The sequence below is a fragment of the Cyanistes caeruleus genome, chromosome 3 (assembly GCF_971803275.1).
Source record: "Cyanistes caeruleus chromosome 3, bCyaCae1.hap1.1, whole genome shotgun sequence".
Classification (NCBI taxonomy): domain Eukaryota; kingdom Metazoa; phylum Chordata; class Aves; order Passeriformes; family Paridae; genus Cyanistes; species Cyanistes caeruleus.
Window position 1 is genome coordinate 64317609 of NC_141703.1, and position 19444 is coordinate 64337052.

At 40.3% G+C, this 19444-nt stretch overlaps 1 protein-coding gene across 6 annotated transcripts in view; it reads right to left on the bottom strand.

Annotated features, from left to right (window-relative positions):
• LOC111945366 (complement C4-A-like) overlaps positions 1-17827 on the bottom strand; it is a 51243-nt gene extending 33416 nt beyond the window's left edge. The window contains exons 1-9 of one of the 6 annotated variants that reach the window (XM_023948187.2): positions 17367-17827; positions 15627-15691; positions 6638-6720; positions 4961-5153; positions 3750-3930; positions 3045-3115; positions 2647-2732; positions 1898-1980; positions 843-930 (exon numbers count right to left, since the gene is read on the bottom strand). In XM_023948187.2, the coding sequence (XP_023803955.2) occupies positions 843-930; positions 1898-1980; positions 2647-2732; positions 3045-3115; positions 3750-3930; positions 4961-5153; positions 6638-6702 (767 nt within the window). In that variant the 5' untranslated portion in view covers positions 6703-6720; positions 15627-15691; positions 17367-17827. Of the gene's footprint in view, positions 1-842; positions 931-1897; positions 1981-2646; positions 2733-2787; positions 3008-3044; positions 3116-3749; positions 3931-4960; positions 5154-6637; positions 6721-15626; positions 15765-17366 lie in introns of those variants that run through there. The other 5 variants (XM_086881445.1, XM_023948062.2, XM_086881446.1 and 2 more) reach the window with 5 other exon arrangements.
• Between the last annotated feature and the right edge of the window lie 1617 nt (positions 17828-19444).

Consider the following 19444-nt stretch of genomic DNA (forward strand, 5'->3'; position numbering starts at 1 on the left):
AAAAAACCCAAAGGTATCAAGTTCTGATTTAGACATTCTCCTAACAGGCAGTTTCTTAGCATTCCCCCTTTTATGAAACATGAAAATTCAATAACGAAAAAATTATCTTTGTTAAAAATATTTTGATGGGTTACATTTTCATCGTTTGCCTTCCTTAGTTACTCTGTGTTTGATGCCATTCTAATTTGGTATGGGACCAGATGTAACTCATCTTCCATTGAGCCCTGCCCCATGGCCTGGCCAGTCTGAGAGCTCTGCAGCCATGGCACACCCAGACCAGTGCACTGCTGTGCTGCAATGGACATGTGATGCTGAAGTGATGGCCACAGAAACTCCTCCAATTAATTGTGTTTATCTACCTGGAAGACTTCCTACATAAATTGGTACCCTCAAACAAGCACTAGCTTATTGCTTACAGACTTCACTGTGCTTTGAGAAAATTCCATACCCAAACTTGAATCCGGCTCTGCTCGGATCGCGTAGCACATTGAAAGCTTTAGAACATTTCTAAATGTTTAAACTCAAAAAGTGTAATGAAAACCAGGTGATCAGTTTGCCTGGAACCTTGCTTAGAAAAACAGAGGAGAATCCTAAATAGCCACCTTTGCTAGCAAACTGAAATATTCAGAAAATCTTGCTTCAGCTTGATCACCATGATCTGGACCCAGGTAGCACTTTACACTGATGTCTCACATCAGTGGTGAAAACAGAGTATATGAGATTAGTGAGATCCAAGTAAAGCCACAAGCTAGTTCACTGTTAATGACAAGAAAAAGGAAGAAGTCACAAAACTTTATCTGCTTAGCAGCCTCCTAAACCAGCCTGGCTCTGAGCACACCTACTTTGCCTCGATATCAAACACAAAGCTGTCATTCCAGATGTGGTAGTATGGATGAAGTGGGATGAGTTTGACTTCAAAACTTGGAAGTTCTGCATGAAAAAAAAAAAGAGGACAAAAGGTCATGACATGTAGGTTTCAAACATACCTGAAACTCCTGACATGTGTCAACACACACTGAGACTGCTCATGGACCTGAAGTGCCCTGGACTGGGAGCAGGCTGAACTAAACCCACCCTGAAATGGGTTGAGCGTGGATACAAGCTCCTCAGCATCAGCTGTATCACACTGAATTTGCTCCTACAAAACCAAACTATTTGCTCCTGCAGGTAGATCAGAATGATTTGCTCCTGCTTGCAGGTGTTTGGAGAGGAGGCAGTAATCTCCACTATTCTGCTACCCCCACTAAGCAAAAATCAGTTTTGTTAAACTGAGATTTTCATGAAGTCTCAAGGTTTTCTTTTATCTTTAAAGGAAAAAAAATGAAACCCACATTAGTTTTACAAAAAGGTATAATTTAGCATACAAAAATCAAATCATTCCAAATTGCCACATTTTTATATTTTTACTTTATTCAAAGGGCCCTTATTTTCCTTAAAAAAATGTTCTTTGAGGATGGGAATAACTCTAATAAACTTCCTGACTGAATTCAACTGAGACAAAATGGGCAGCTGTTTTTTGCTTTTTTTTTTTTTTTCCGTCGTAGTCTTCACTGCAAAATTTACCCAGAATTGCAATGACTTCAAAATGGAACTCATCTCATTTATATTTTTTCTGTGGTAGGAGAGCCCTTCAAATGTTTTGTGACAAAATGTTAAAAAAGTGTTAAAAAATTACTAAATCTGTATTAAAACAGAGGTGTTTATTTTTTTAAATATAAGTGGAAGCCACACAAACCCAGAGTTTTTCTTCTGTGCATCAGAGATAACAATGATGCACTGAAACACCAGGAAAGTTGCCCTTAGTGCCTAACTACAGCCAGATTTAATTACTGCACTGTGTCTTTCAACACATAGTGTAAACTTCTTATATTTATAATGCAAATTTTATATATCTCACCGTATCTTTTAACTTCAAATTCAGTGGAAACATTCGACATTTCATGTTGATGAAACCAGGCTTTGATTTTCCAAGTTCCAGGCCTAAAGTCCAGATTCAGCAGAAAATAATTAATTACAATTCCTCAGATATTTTATGATGCCAACATATAAATTATCACTGAATTACAATATTTTTCTTGCTTTGATCTCATCCCTAATTAATTAATGGCTTTCTTTTTGCTGGGAGGAGCCAGCAACATATTTTGAAGTATCCTAGGAAGCACTAAAAATAAGTATGAGGAAGTGCAAGATAACATATTTGCAAACCACTACCTTTGAAAAGTCTGCAGAAACAGAGAACTCATCAAATATTTCTTACAGCTTACCTTCACTGAGATATCAAAATCAACCTAGCATGCCAGAAGACCTTCAATATTAAGTAAAAGCTTGACTGTTTGAAATCAGAGAGAATTAATGACACTTTGTAGAAGTGCTCTCTTGAATGCAGTCATATGCTTGAGCAGATATTAAAGCAATTTGTTAAATTGTTCTTTACCAGGATACATTTTGCTAATTGCAGCATATTAACAGTAAATTCTGGACTCATCTCTCCCAGATGAGGCGCTTAAAGGTAAAAATATATTGATCACAGGCTCAATATGTGCCCCATGGTTAAAGAAAGACAATTCTGAAAGGTAAGTCAAGAAGTTCAGCAGTTACAAATCTTAATCTACAGGTTTTGATGCAGAAGACAGAGCAGTAACATACTCAGCAATGTCAGGTATATCAAAGTGTTCACCAAACACCGTGTTTATTTTCTGGTCTGACTTTTTAACGACAATTCCCTTGGAATTCTGTTGAGACAGAAGAAGCAAACATGAAATAATACACCAGGTGTCAAATACTTACATCCAAAAGCTCAAGGTCATATCCTAGTCCTATGGAAGAGAAAATGCTTTGCTTACTTTCCCACTGTAATATTCACATGTGATGTGTCTCCATGTTTCTGATACAAGCCAAAAATAACCACAGATATCTCACTATGTGCAAATACAGATTTCTGGAGAAGAGTCCCAGTTATAGTTCTGCTCTTGGATGTTTTGTACACATTTTCCACAGCTCCTGTGCTGCAGAAGCACTCATCAGCAGTGTTTTTGCATACTTACTAGCACAGTGACTGTAACTGTGTCATGTGTCGGCCTCATAGCATTGTCCAGAATGAAGATCCTGTATCTGACTGTTTAACAGAAGAATAAATATGTTCAAAATTTCTTTCTGGCATTTATAGATACTAATCATTTCAATCTGTAAACTGAGTTACTGAATTTAAGATAAAACACTTTCTTTTAGTGAAAAGAAGGCTGAGAAATTTAAAAAAATAATTGCACTCTTCTATAGACTTTGTATGTAACATGACTAGACAACTTTTTGGAGAAAATTCTGAAAGTTACTCAGGGAACTTCACTCACTTTTTCTTTCTGTAGTTGAGGCCTGAAACCAAACTCAAAAACATTTTTACTTCCCTCTTTTGTTAATTAAATTGCTAAGACACAAAGCAGTAGTGGTCTTAAGGAGCAAAGGTAATACTGCTGGTGTTACAAGCAGAAGCAGTAGGGGTTCGGTTTTTGCAAATTTCTCATGAATTTTCTTTCCAAAGTAAAGTCATCATTAACCTTTTTGAACCAAAAAGGTCTGTCTCCCTTAAAAGTGACAGTGGTTCTGGAGGCATTTCCACAGCAGTTGCTGCAGAGCAGACCCTGCAGGAGCCCTGGATGCTGGAACAACCAACAACCAGGTGGTTATTACTTTTTCTAATCCTGCCCTTGCAACCTCCATGTTCAACACCTGAAGAGCAGCATTTGTACTCTAACCTTGAGAACTTGGTGTGTATATGGGCTTATCTGTCTGGATAAAAATGTAGCCTTTCTTGGAGGACAGGAGGATGCGAGTGCTCTTGGCAGCCGAATAAAGCTCCTTGCTCTCAGTGACCAGTAGAACATATGGCAGATTATTCTTCTTGAGCAGGTTCTGTTGCAGAGCCCCTGGCTTGACCTGAAGAGAATAAAAGGGAAAACCCCACAGAGTCAGAGATGAGCCTGGTAACTTTGGGACCACATAGCTGAATCCTGACAACAGCTGAAGTGCTTAAATAATCTTATTAGTACCATTCAACAGAAGATTCACAATGATATCTTTCTTACTGGGTGTTACATTTTTCTTATTAGGTGCATATTTCTTTTAAAGTACAGATAGTCTCTAATCCTCCATTTTCCACCACAGAAATACACTTTATTCTGTCCAGTGTCAGTGAATCCAGGTGGGAGACTTCTGTCTAGATGCCTGTGATTTCCATTAACCATGTACCCTGTAATCCCTGTTTATGCTAAAATCTGGGTTATGAGATTGCTGCTTTGCTTCAAGCAGTTTAATGTGATGCTTCTAAACACCACCCTCAACAGGAGCCTGATTTGAAAGCTCAGCAGTTAGCTTTGGGAGTAACCAACCAGAGCTAAACTGAATATTGCTGTGTGCATTTTTTCCCAACCAAGTAGCCCGAACTAGTGCTTCTGAACTAAATCCTGCCAGACTTCAGAGAATCGTGGCAGGAACAAATGATGTAGGATGTAAAGAATTAATTGATTTCTTAAAAATCTGCAGAAAGAAGACAGGCTGTGGTCTGATAGACTACACATTTTTAAAGGCTTCTCCTGTACTGTAAAATGGCCAGCAGTAACCCAAAAGCATGAATGCAGTCATAGTTTGAGTGAGGCAGAAAACCCAACAGTGATAAAACAATTAAATGTGTATAAATTAATTTTTGTTTACAAACATATGACAAATTCTTGAGCTTGTTATATGGGCACAAAACAATATTCACAATCACCGCTGAAACTGCATTAGGCATTGTTTTATTAGCTGGTTGGGTGAATAGTGACAGGTTGCTGCTGTCACTGGAATTGGTTTTGTCACGTGTCTCTCAGGATCAGTATTGTCTTGGTTCCAGCCTATTCCAAGTAGAGATGATGTGCTTTTTATCACCAAATAAAAAAAAAAAATTAAATCCCAGTGATGGCAGACTCACCATTATTTTTTTCATCTCTTGGTAGTCATTATTTTGATTAAGGTTAAAGTAGATCCTTTCTGATAGGAGCTGATCTTTTGTCTCATCTTTGAAGTATGCAGTAACTTGCACAGGACTCTGTGCCCCATGGACTTGAACTGTTATCATCTCATGTGTGCCCAAATGCACCACATTTGGGGCAGTAATAAGAAATCTAAAACAACAGAAAAACAGATTGTCCAGTATGTTCAATGAATGTTCAAACAATATGAATTTTAAAGATAAAACAGGCTCTTACAAAATACCTGAGCTTGTGGAGAACACCTAACACATTGCCCTTGTTAGTCAGAGTAGAGGTTAAAAGACAATAATTTTCTCTGACTGATCTCCAAATTCTGAAGTGTCCCATTTAAGTCCTATAAAGCATCAATTACTATACATAGGCAAGAAAAAAAAAACCTGCAATATGTCCCAGGGACTACCAGTGCAATTTATAACCTAGTGTAACTCAGAGAAAGCTCTATAATCTCAAATTTCTGAAACAGAATGAGGCCATGCACTGAAAGACAATGAGTACATATTCATAAATACACAATTAATGCTACAGCGTTATACATCTTCATGTACTAGCACCCACATTATGCCAGCTTATACTTCAATGTGTCAGGAGGCATCAATTCCCTATATAACCATATATATGGGGTTACAAGTGGCTGCTCTTCCTTGCAGTATCACTGGGAAATGTTGGAAATGAGAGATCACAGAAGGCAAGACCACATCCCTGGGAAGGGCTGAGTTGGAGGATAAGCTGGTAGGGATTTAATGTTTTTTTTCCTCTTGGTTATGTTCCTTCATTCTTAACTCTACTCTGGTGCTTCTTAATAATTGAATTCATGACCTTTAAAATGTAGATCATTGTCCTTGCTCTCATTTTTTTCAAGTCCATTTTACACAAAATGATTTTACAAAAATCAGAGAACTTTGTGAAGAGCCAAGTCCTGTCTCTTCACTATGATGTCACATAGACAAAGAACAGTTCTGAGCTCAAGACAGGTGCTTTTGGAAAATGATTATTCTGCAGAAGGCTTCTAAAATGAAAGGTGAATGATTTTGCTATTATCAGAATGCATTGGCTGAACTCTCTTTTTCACTTTTTGAATAAAAAAAAGTTTCCTCTTTCTTAAATGTATAAAATGAAAGGTGGGGTATAGAAATCAGGAAATAAAGCTGATACTTAATTTCATTCACTCAGAATCTTTTGGCTCTAGGAAAAGGTGACACAAGGCCTGGCTTATATGTAAATCTCTACTGAAATAGATGATAAATGCAGAATACTGAAGGTCTCCCAGAAGTTAAACCTTTGCTTTTTGCAATGTATCAATCAATTACAGAATTTTTTCTCCCAAGATTTTTCAATACAGTAAATGTCACAAACAATAGATGAACAAACAACAATAAGAGAGTGAGCAACATGTTCAGTAGTGTATTTTTAGTTATTGGTTCCTGAGAGATTTCTTCCTTAGAAGGGTAGTTTTAAGCTTTTTACTTTTTAACTACTTAAGGTTACACAAATTTTCAGTGTAACCTTACTCCAAGAAACTGGCTTTTTTGATTCTCTATTGAGAAAGAGAGAATATTTCTATCTTCACTTTCAAGGGATTTGTTAGGATGGAATAATTCACAATAAAATATACTTACGATGGTGCTTGTTGTGTATTGGACAGCAGCAAACAAAAGCTCATCAACAATACCAGCCTTTCCATTGGAAAACTCTACACCATCTGCAAAACAGAAGCACCAAAGAGCCACCATCAATCCAGGTGCTGGCTGTAGGAAATGGGCTGACAGCACATTGCAGCGAATAAAGTTGCCTATCCTGGTTATTTATTAATAACTTGCAAAACTGTGGAAGTAATAGTGATGGACCTGCTGGTGGTGTTCACAGTAATTCCCTAGGGACAAACATTCTGGACTAAGTTACAATTTTATAATTTATTGTTCATCCATTCTCTTCCCAGTTTCAATGTTTTCACATGAAAGCAATTAAAAATCAAGTGCAGAGAGAAGTTTTCACAAAAACTGCAAAGGCATCCCAAAATCCAAAAAAGATACTGTGGCTTAAAGAGTGGCTTTCTTTTTACTTTTCTTAGAGTATTTCTAAATGGGGACAAATGCAGGTGATAGGTTTGTTCTCTCAGCCTTTGTTTAAGCCCAGGCATCTCTGTGGTCCAGCAAGGGTGAGAGAAAGTTCCTTCTGGTTTAGACAGTATCAAAGGAACTGTACTGGAAATCCACCTGTACAACTCAGTCTCAGTCTGTGGTGCTTGGAGGCATTCATCTGCTTTGACTTCATTGAAAATGAAATTGATGCCTCTGTCTGAGCTACTCAGCCCAGTTTTCTTTTATGCCCAAGACACTGGGCTTTTCCAGAGGACAATTAGTCTCATCTTACCATAAACATGTAAGATGAATCATCAGCTGTAGGCATTCCAGACTGCATGAAACAAAATGTCTTGAAAGATAGGATACTGATAAACAGGGAAAAAAAAGCCCATCTGAGGAATAACTGTTGTACAGGAACCAGTTTTGATCAAAGGTATATGAAAGAAATGAAACCCTCATCAGGTTTCATTTTTGCAAACTTTTACTGGGCAGTTGTCTCCCAAACATAATTTTGTTGACCCCTGAAAATGGAAACATGCCCATCTGATTTACAGGAAGGTCAAATCCCAGAAATGATCACATGGCTACTCCCAGGCTCTGGTGATAAACTGCCCTTAAATGCACCTTGGCTAAGTCTGTGTCTTTAATTATTAGCAATGGATGCCTAAAATCAGCACTCCCTTATTTGCTAGGTGAATTCATGTTCACAGCAAAGGCTCATTGCCCACAGTCACAGGACTTTCCCCTCACCCCACTGTCTGCCTAAGTGACATCTTAGTGACATCATGACAGCCTTGCTTCTCAAGTCAAGGAGGTAGGGAAAGGAGAGAAGCTGACTACAAACCAGTTCACTATTTTACACCAAGTGTGCTGCAAGTGTGATAACTCCCTCTGAGACAAAACCAGACAGAAATGCTCTCTATCCATTGGTGGTCACAGAAAAGGTGGGCAGAAGTAGCTGGCTTCAAAGCAGCATGTCACGGAAAGCTGCGCTTTGCCTGCTCTAGGCATAGTTGTTTTCTGGGTTTTTTTTGGTTTTTTTTTTGCTCCCCAAGAGACAGTCAGTTTCCTTCACCTCTTCTGGTTTTCATTCTCACTTCAGCTGTCAGAAGGGAGGAAAAACTTGATGAAAAATACATATTGATCCTCAGAGTCAAAATCCATGCTCTTTGGGGATGTTTATAGGAGTTCAGACTCAGGAAACATTAAGAACAAAGTTATTTTCTCTCTGCCCTCCCTCCCCACCTGCTAATTCCCTCTGCAGTTATGAACTCACAAAACTGATTTATTTCCATGTCAGGATAATTTTCCTTAGGGCTTCTAGCCACCCAAACCCAAGAGAGATGATGTGGAAGAGTAGAGATTTCCACCATAAATCTGGTCTGTGTTCAAGGCGAAGACACATGGAATTAAAAATCCTGTTGGGAGTTGGGCTTGTGCTCTCCCTAGGGAGCAGAACAGTCTTGTTAAACCTGCAGGTGGTAAAACAAGGATTCTCACTCTTGCAAAGATAATGGGCAGAGTTAATTAAGAGCAGCAGTGGCTGTGGAGCATGCTAAAGCTCCTGCCCCTCTTCAGAAACAGTTCTGCTGTTCCATCTTGCACTGCTGCATCCAAGGTTGGAGCTGATGCAATCACTGAGCAATCCTAGTCGCTAAAACAGGACAAGAAGCAACTGTGAGTGGGTCATTTGCTTTTCTTCAGACAAATACAGATTAGGAAAAGAAATAACATCTGCAAGGTCAGTGCCCATTCCTTGAGAAAGACATAAGGGAGTTCTCCTGACTGAAAAGCCAACAATTTCCAGAAGATGCCACACAACACAACCAGCAGGGATTTCCTACTCCTGAAGTCACAGGAAAGGCACCTATGGAGTGTGAGGTCACAGCAAAATCTTGCTCTGTGCCCATCTTTCTCAGAGGGGAGGAGATGGGATTTCCATTGTCCAGGCTGGCTTGTTTGTCAGGGGCCGAGGTCTGTTTGCACAGCTATACAAATAACCATGTATGAACTCACAGCTAGACATTTTCACAAATCACTTTCTATAGGGGACCTTGGAAAAGCTATTATTTTGGTTTCACTTATCTTTAATTGGGTTTGCACACTTTTGCTTCCTTAAGTGAAGTGTGAATAAATATATGTGAATACACAACAACTGTCCATAGCAATATGCTGCATAACTATTTTATACTTGAATTTAAGGAGGTGTTCTGACTGTTAAAAAAGGTATTTTTTTCACCAAAATGTAAACCAGTGACTTCAACTAAATAGGAATTTTTCTCACTGTATCTCACAAACATAAAAGAGAAAGCTTATGCATAACCACTTATATAATGAGAATTAAAATTCCTTATGTTTAGTTGTTCTGTCTCTGGGTTGGTATAAAATAACCATTGCACCAGCTCTCTACTATCACAGATTCTTCACAGTGTGATTTGTAGCATAATGTAAAACATTTCAGTCCAAAGTCAAGATAAAATAAAACAATATGAATCAAAATAAAATAAAATAAAACAAAACAAAACAAAATCTTGGTTGAAGGTCTCTAGCACAAGCATGAGAGAGATCTCAGAAAACTCCCTTTAAAATAACCCCTATGCCTGTTCTTTTCCTAAAGGCAAAGTCCTTTGCTGTTTACTCATCGGCCACTTTTCACCTATCGATCCTCCAGCTGGCCACAGTCCAGTGTGGGCTGTGGAAAGCACAGCCTGGGATTGATGTGTGTGTGAACCCCAAACCTGGGGAGACAGAATTGCTTTATTTTGAGTCTATGCTGTCTCTCCTTTCAGTACCTTCGTTTGAACTTGGTGGGATTTCACAGTGTTTTGAGCACCAGCAGTAGTTTTTGTTCTTTGGCTTGAAGAACTTCCCAAAGCCTTTTTCCCCTTAATCAGCCTAAATACTAACGAGGCCAAACTCTCCTTTCACTTTCGTCCTGCACTCTTTCACCTCTGCCTGGCAGAAGGGTACAAAGGACAGCTTCACAAAGCCCATTTCACAAATAAGCACTGCAGTGACATCCTCTCTGCCGAGTTACAGGGAGTTGTGACAAACACAAAAGGCAATACTTCACTTCTGACATTTCAGAAAATTAGAGTTTGAAATCCTTTTTTCAACAGCAGACCATGAAGTGTGGGTCTAATTGGAAAAGTTCCTCTTAACAGCAGGATAGCTTCTCCTTAGTGTCAATATAAATTTGAATTGTAAATTAAAACCATGTTGGGTTTTTTTTTGGGTTTTTTTTTGGTTTTTTTTTTTTTTACCATAATTGACGTAATGAAATGAAAAGGCTATGGCTGCTTTTGCCATTAAAAAAAAGTATTTTAAAAGCTCTGCATTTAGAGCTTCTAAGTGTATCTACTGAAAAAGAAAATAATGTACTTAAAGGAGGAAAACAAATATTTCCCTGGCATTTTCTGCTCTCACTGAGGAGTCCTGATTTCAGGGAGATTAAGTAACCAGGCTTAGTTTTTTTCTTGTGGGTTTCTCCCTCCCTTCTCTCTCATTCTCTAAATTCTGTGATTTTCTGAATGTCACATTGAAAAAATAAAATTAAGGATTTTTGAAAAAATACTCAAAACCAGCACTACTTCTCTAGAATTATTGTGTTGCAAAAGTAATGTATGTAAGACTAAGGGATTCTTTTAGTTCGAGTGGTAATTGCATAACATCACTGACATAATATTTTACCATATTGTAATAATGCATCCTGTTTTTCTGGTCAACCATGTTTTTCAGAATCTCAGTGCTTTTGGCACCTTTAAGAAGCCATTGAACTGGTCAGGAGGACAGGAGATAAACTGAGCATGCAAGTGACTCCCTCACCCCAGGTGAAAGCACAGAGCTGCTGGAAATGAGGAATAAAATAATTCGGCCTAAACAATACAGAATATTTGGAGTACTGCCTTTGTACTCAAACATCCTGATACTCTGCCTAGAGGCTTGTTCTCAAATCTATCCTTTGTTGTTTTCTTTTTTTTCTTTCAATTTCATGATAAACCCCAAAGGAACCCAAATTCTTCCATATTACCAACTGTAACAAGTACAAATTACCTAGAAAAATTAATGTGTTTAAAATAATTTGATCTTTCCCAACTTCTCCATTCCTCTGGACTGTAATAAACACAATTGTCTCTCTAGAGAAATCTTTTATTCTAAAGGTAAGAATAAGTCTAAAGAAACAAAAGGCATCTTGAACACATCAGTGGAAAAAGCAAAAATTTTAACTAGCTGAGAAGAGTAAGGACAAATCCAGTTCTGTGGATTTGGAGGCATGTTGTGAAATCAAGTAAAACCAGTCTTTTGCAGGAAAAAATTAAAGAAGTAATTTATAACTGACCCTCATTCCTAGGATTTCCTGACTTGCTGCATAAAGACACTCTAAGGTTTCAGACAATTGCACAGTTTTGCCAGAAAAATGTTTTACAGGCACAGCAAATGAGAAAAGAAATCTCATACCCTGTACAACCACAGCTAGCCTCGTGCCTATTTGCTACTGGCAGCCTGCCCTCTCCTGATCTGCAAATTAAATCTAAAGCATCCACGTCCCAGTACCTCAGAGGGACAGCAGAAAGGAGATCTCCTCTCCCTAGATGGGAAAGGTCTCAGCTCCCACCTCCATCACACCCAAGCAAGTTCAGATCAGCTCCATTGGCTGATGGGAAGCTGCCCTGCTTTTTTGATCCCTTGGTTTTAATGTTCAAGGATGAAACACAACAAGACAGGAGGAAAGGGGACAGGATATAAGGGTCAGGAGAATTCTGTTTTCATCGTAAAGGAGAAACTACTTTCGGTGTCAGGAGCTGCAGCACCTCCCCAAGTGGAAGGCCTGGCATCTGCTCTCCTGGCAGAGAGGGGACAAGTCTGGATGACTTTTGTAGCAGCTCAGTGGGACAGCTGATCAGGTAATGTATGTTGATCTCTTCTTTCTCAGAAATTTAGCCACGGAGCTCTGGCTCTTTGTGACACTGCTTCTTAGGCAGCTCTTTGGATGAACAACGTGCCTCTTTGCCTGTGAGGCACAAGTACCTCTGCCTGCACATGGCAATCATAGGAGGAATCTTCCCTCACAAACGCAGTTTTACACGAAAATAATGCAAAATAAGTCAGCTCAGCTGCCCTCTCAGTGGCTTAGATGCAGAGGGGAATACTGATGCCTTCAAAAGGGGACTGGCTGGACATCCCCAAAGCCCTGCTGTGAAAGCAAGTATGGGGCTGTACCTCTGCTCTCCCTTCCTCAGGGTGGGAGGACAGAGATGGCAGCTGGTGCCATCCACATCTAGCCATCTCTCTTAGCTTTCCTTCTTCTCCCTGTGCTGTGTGACTGTCTCTGATCAGAGAGAAATAAAGGGCAGCTTTGGAAGAGCCAGTGACCCATGGCACTCTGAAACTCAGGTAGAAGCCCAGGTCTGTGATCCAATTCCCTGGCTGTTTATGCTGTTCCTGGGCTTGGACACCATCTCTCCCTGCTCTTGGAGCCCACTGGCCTCTGTCATGTAAATGGTGAGGCAGATTCCTCCTCGAGGTTACACACAGCTTGGGGCTGCCAAGGCTGGCCCTTACCAAGCAGCTCAGCCTCGGGATGCAGTGTTCTGCCTTGCAGGCTTTTCTCACTCCTTGCTCTGTGTCTTTTTCATCAGTTCCACCTTCTGGTTCAACCCTTTTCTGGACTCCCCCCTTCTTGGTACTAGCTGTACTGTGTTGATGAAAATGTGTCTCGAAGAGCTGGTTTTTGGCCTTGGTTGTTGGGAGAACCAAGATAGGCTGAGAGCCCTTGGAATGTGCTTTGTCTTTCTGCTTAAGGAAAGGAAAACTACTGGGAAAACTAGACACTAATAAAATAGCCTACAAATATATCAGTAAAAAATACAGAGAATACATGAAAGAAAAAGGCAAAAATCACCAGCAGCAGTTTCTCTATATCTGGGGCTGGTTCCTGTTTCCTGGGCTTTTACACTTCTGCCTGAGGAATGATAAATAAAGAAATAAAGATGCAGTCATCAGAGATCATTAAGAATTACAACATAAGGTAATGGATCCCTAAATTTCCAAACAGCTCCCTTTTCTTTGATGACTTCTGTAAAGCTTCCTGGCTTCAGTAACTACACTGCAGATGTACATTTAGGCAGCAGGCCCAGCTCCAGTGGCTGTGGAGGAGAGTATTAACTTGTACATTATTCTATAAATATCTGCCACAAGTTTGCTGCATGCATTCTCCACTGAAGGATCAAAAAGTGTTGACTCACAGTGGCAGCATTAATGCCTCTGACCTGGCTCACATGCAGGATGTCAATATACTTTAGGACACAGAATCTTGCAGCCACAATCTGCACAGCTTGCAGCATTTATATACTGCTGTTACTGTAGCCTGAAGCATCAAGAATGAAGATTTGTAAAAATATAGTTAAAAAAAATATGACACTTTTCCTTCTATTCTATGGTTAGAGAGTATTCCACACCTGTGATTATTCTCTGTGTGATTATTTGGAAATAGCAGCTTGTATGGACAGGAACATAAAGTACTCTGCAGAGCATTCCCATCTCGGTTACACACCATAAAATATCATTTGCTCCTTTAAAAATATTATCCGTGGCAGCATCATGAACAGCTTTCACACCTCTAATTTTCCCCTATCATCTGGCTTCCAGAGTCCTGCTGTGTCTATTTGCAAAGCATCCCAGGGATGGATGGGATGGCTGAGGGAGGCTGGAGGGGAATGTGCACACACGCATGGAGTCCTGGTGCCATCCAGTGGGCAGCTGTGCTCTGCACCGTGCAGCAGCTTTTGTCAAGGACTGTGCAATTGCCAGCCCTGCTTTCTGAGACCCCAGGTTTCCACCTCCCAGGCTAGTATGTGGGAATCAGCTCCGGATTACCATGTCCTCAGGTGGTTCTCCACAGCCCAGGATGCTCACACGTGAGCTGTGGATCTGAGCCCTGTGACAGTCAACACAGCTAAGTGGGTTTTAAAAAGAAATTTGGGTTACTGAAAAGGGGGGGATTCCATCCTGGTTCATTCCATGATTAAACACTTAATGCAAAAAAACACTTATATGCAAATATAACACTCGTATGCAAGTGTTAAACACTTGTATGCACAAAAAAAAAAAAAAAAGGGAAAAAAAAGAAAATAAAAAGAGAAAACAGAACAATACTCCCCAAACAAGTCCCAGGGAACCCACTGGCATCACAATCTTTACTCGCTTGTCTCCAAAACCACTTTGTCTAGATACAAGTCCAGGAAGTCCAGGTTTTATCCAGCTTGCCTGATCTATCATTTTGAAAAAAAAACCAAACCAAACCAAAACAAAAACAGCAAAAGCAGTGCAGTTCAAATCAAATTATCAGGGCTTTTCATAAAGTCAGTGCTCTCAGTTGGCAACACAGTTCAGGGCCAGTCACGACCACCTTGCTCTTCATCAGGTGCATCAACCTCATGGCATTAAACCGTTCAAGACAAGATTAAGATGTTTGTGCTGAACACTGTAGTTTACTGCCAAGTACAAGGTTTATCTTATTTGAGTCCTTTCTGGGGTCATTGCTGCACTCAGAAGTTTGACTCCACTGCATGCCTTATGGAGTTTCTGATTTACTGCAACACACTCTTTCCACTCCCTGAGAATCAAGAGCTTATCTGGGAACACAGATGCCTTGAAAATGTGGGGCCTCTGTTCTCTGTTCCAGCTAAATTCCACTTACAACTAGAAGGGAGTGTAAAAGATTACTTTAGAGACATCATTAAGATGCCTCTATTTCACAGTAGGCAGAGGACTAACTTCACTTCTAATAGGAATTAAAGTGCCTTAAGGTACTGTGATAAAAGACCAGCTGTTTAGGAATGCTAACACCTTTCTGGCAAAGAGGAATAGGCAGAGAGAGTCTTTGGCTTCTCTGTCATAACATGTATCTCTGAGGTTAAGAAAACAGAAAAAAAATATACTATCTGAGGAAATTTATTTTGCTACTCATTCCTTTTTACAGTCTGCAAATAGCTCTTCTGATGTGGGAGTTACAGTAGAAGTAAAGACTGTGTTAATTATATTTACCATACTCTTAAAGAATAAATAACTCTATCTGTAACTGAGATATCTTAAAGTGCCCTCTCTAAGGAGTCAGACAGGCAGGATCCACTTTCATGGAGCAATGCAACACCATATAAAAGCAAGATAATAGGTATAAGGTCGGTACAAAAGAATGCAGCTATGCACTCCTCGTGCAAACTTAGATAAAGCAAAATGACATTCCTCCTTTTTCTGCAGCCTTGAGAGAGGTACAGAGTACCTCCCCATCTGCCTGCAAAGGTGACCCACAAACACCATTTGTGTGGCTGTGTGCATCCTCCTGCCCTCACCCACAGGGGCTACTCTTCTCCTCTGTCACCTAACACAGAACTGCCTCCTGCTTTTCCACTGCAGAGTCCAGGGTGAAAGGAATCCAGGGCCTTAGAACACAGCCCTAGCTGCTTAGAAAGAAGCTTTTTCTTTGTTACTGGTTAGAGGAAAGAAAATAAAGTATTTCTCATACCTTGGGGTATGGAGAGTCAGTCTGGCCTTGTCCAAGTCCAAGTTTATCTTTAGTTACGGAGATTCCTTCAATGGCAATAGAGGAAACATGGGTAGAAAAATCTATGCAGAGGAATCTGCTCATACCCATAAAGCTGAGCTGTATTTGGAATAACAGAAGACTAAGATACTGGGATAAACTTGTAAGAGTTGTGACATAAGAAATTCCCTTGTGTTTTTTTTGTTTTGTTTTGTTTTGTTTTGTTTTGTTTTGTTTTTTGAATTTGTTTTGTTTCATTTTTTTGTTGTCTTTTTTTTTTTTTTTTTTAAAAAAAGAAATTATCAGCCATACAAAAATGCATGTTAAAAGTCAAGAACAAAAGCACAATTGTGGGGCTGGAACTGTGTTTCCATCTCCCCACACCATGTTTTTTGTTGTTGTGGTGTGCAAGTGAGGACACCCAGGATCTGCCCTAGCAGAAGCTCTTCAGCATTCCTGCATCAGTGAAAAGAGAGGAGGGAGATTTTCCCAGAGCAGTTCTGAAGGGAAATGTGTACATGTGGGTGTATACCTGGTGATAAAGGTGATAAAGTTAAGAATTTAAAAAAGCAGATAGAGATCTTCATTCAGTGCAGTCATTAAAGAGAGACTGGATGAAGTCTTACTTTCCTCATCTCCCTTTGCTTCCAGCAACAATGGTCAGAATCGGCCTAATTTCTGGTTTCCTTGAAAATCTTTAGTGAGGGCAAATAAATAATAAATTAAACAATAAATTAACATTCTAACAGCTGGAGTGAGAACCTTGTAAGTAAAGTCTGTGAGTAAAGAGATGTAGATAGCTCAGAGGGGTTTCAGAGGTGTGTACCTCTGTGTGTGCCTGCCAGGAGCTGGGCACAGATGTGCACGCTTTACACAAGTTTCCAGGGGTTATACATTTTCTTTGGGACACTGTGCAATGGCTGAAAAGAACAGAAGGTGGCATGTTCTCAACATTTTCATCCAGCAAGTAACTGCAGAAACGGGAATGAAAGAAGGAGCTACAGTAAAGGGAAAAAGGATACAGGAGAAAGAATACAGATAAACCCAGACCACACCTAATTTGATAAATATCTGCTGTTAAGGCTTGTATTGACACTGAAGACTATTTATGTTCCTCATTTTAGCTGTGTGATTCACTGGTGCCATAAGGGCTGATTCTACTGGGCTTTGGAAAATGCCTGGTCAGTTTACTACCGTAATATTTTTATAAAAATTGCAAAATGCAGGAGTGCAATATTTTTCTGGGTTGTTCTTTTATTTGTTTGGGGTTTTGTTTGGCTTTGTTTTTTCAGTGATAAAACTCACACAGTATGACCAGTTAATCAAGAACCATATAAGGAAGATAAAAGTAGCCCTGACAGATTCCCTTTGAAGTGCAGATATGTGGGAGATAGCACCAAGCAAAAAGGAGAATTAATTTACATTTTCCAAAAACTTATGAAGCAAAACCCAAAAGAAATAAATCAGAAATTGCAGAACCGTGTGTTCTCAAGTCCTTAAATTAAGACCTTTCTGAATATTTAATCAGGCTTTGTGCAACTCTTACCACAAGCAGGTGCATTTTAGTCTGCAGGGGCACCCTCTTGGCCTGCCTGCTTTTCTTTAAAGCACAGATTTAACTCTCTTCTCTGACCCTCCAACCTATGAGAAGCAACAGATTCTCCATGCCCCGAGTGGCAGCAGCAGAAAAAGCCCCATTTACAGCCACTGTTGGTGACTCACCAGGTAGGAAGCTCCTCTTCTTGAGCTCTCTTTTCACTCTCTTCTACGACTAATTGCCACAGCTCCTTTAATGAGAATCACACTGCTCCAGAGGGGTGGTGAGGGCTGGTCTGAACGGGACCAAAGTGACCTTTCTTGCCCCAGCTGGGGGTGCCAGGAGCCACCAAGGAGCTAAGGTTCACATCCCGTGGGAATAAAGCAGCACTTTTGTTGCCCTGTGAGAAATCTTGGACGGCGTCTGCCAGCAGACAGCCCTTCTTTGTTTAGCAGCCAAACGCCCTCATTCCCTGGGCAGTTGATTCGCTTTTAACTTCATACCTTCACCAGATGAAAAAGACTCCCTTAGAATGTCTGGGGAGCAGGGAGAGAGGTCTCAGGTGGCCCAGAGGCTGGCAGCATCCCCTGCCATGGACCGCTGGAGACACATGCTCACTGGGGGAGCCTGCTGCATTCCCCCTCCTGGGGAGCACTTCCAGGCCACTCTGCTGACCAGAGGCCAAAACCTGCTCACAGCAGGGGCAGAAGGGGAGCCCAGAGCTCACAGCTCAGGAGAGGGACACAAGGAGAAGCTGTTGCCATGCCTTACAGGTTTCCTGCCCCACATTGCTGGTTTTTGGGAAACGGAAATTCTGGCGCTGCAGCATCTTGACATAAAGTAAATAGAGGAAGCGTGGACTTTGGAAAACTGTAATTTAACTTCTCCTTTTCCCAGTGCATTTCCTTGCTGATCTCCAAGCATGAGGTATTTTGAAGGAATGGTTGTGCTCCTCTTTGGCATCCTGCAGCAGAGCAGGACTGAGAAGCTCAAAAGCTGGGGGTATAGATTGCAGCTGCTGGTCTCAGCTACAACTGCTGGTCCCCATCAGGGACACAGCCCAGAATGCCACCTGTTTGTTTATTTTGGACTCCAGGAGAGTGTATCAAATCAGTCTCCCTGACCCCAAGGCTCTAGGAGGTGCATTCTCAGGCTTTGACTGTGGGTCTAGCTGCTGTGATTCCTTCCAGTCTGAATTCTGCTTCTCACCTTGTAACACTTCATCTTTGTGATCTTATCTGTGGAATTACATATAAATAAAAATTTTTGCATCAAGAATACAAAAATATAGACATATTCATAAAATATCTACAATTTATATAAATCAGTATCTATTACAAACTACATAAAATGCACAGATACTACTCTATGTTGTACATGTATGTTTAAATTACATTACAGAATCTATAAAAAATTTATCTAATAATAAATATGTATTGTGTGTCTGTGTGTGTTTGTGTGCTCATGTATGGATGTTGCAATCATGCTTTGAAAACAAACATTTTGCTAGACAATAGAACTCCCCAGCACTTCTTGAAAAGACTGGGGAAATGTATATTACCACAGCTGGCAGTCCCAGATGTGAAGTACAGGCAATGCCAAAATGCTGCAAGAATTTTTTGGAATTGCTGGCCTCACATTTATCATTCAGAGTGATGTTACAGATGTCAAATGCAGTTCCTGAGGAAACTGGATCAGTTTCCTGGGGCACAAATATTTCCCTGGCACCTTCATTTTGAGAGCCAAATTGGAAAGGAAAATCCAAGCAGCAGTGTACCAAGTCAAATAGGTTGGACAGAAGCTCTTATGGGTGGTCCTGTTCTGAGGGTAGAGAAATCACCACAGCTGAAGGAAGAGTAATGAATGAGTGCCCCAACTGTTGCAGGAGGTATGCACACAAACGTTTTCATTCTAATGTCTGATAACAGAATGTGAACTTCTCAGAAAATTTAAATACCCAACTAGCTCAAGAAAAACCCCTCAGCTAGAGAAAGCAGGTATTGAGCTGCTCACATGTAGTCTGGCTACATAAAAGGAAGGATTGGGTTCTGCCTCTGATGCTCATCTCTTTTGAGGAGCCATCCAGGTTAATAACAATTAAGTTAGTGCCAAAACAGCTTCAGGAATGCACCCCTCTGGGTTACTTCCCGCAGCTGGGTTAGGTCTCAGGGTACGGCATTCTGTGCTCAGAACCACTGCTTTTCCCATAATCAAGCTTTTCCCATAACCAAGCACAGCATGTAGACCCTTAATCAGCAGTAAG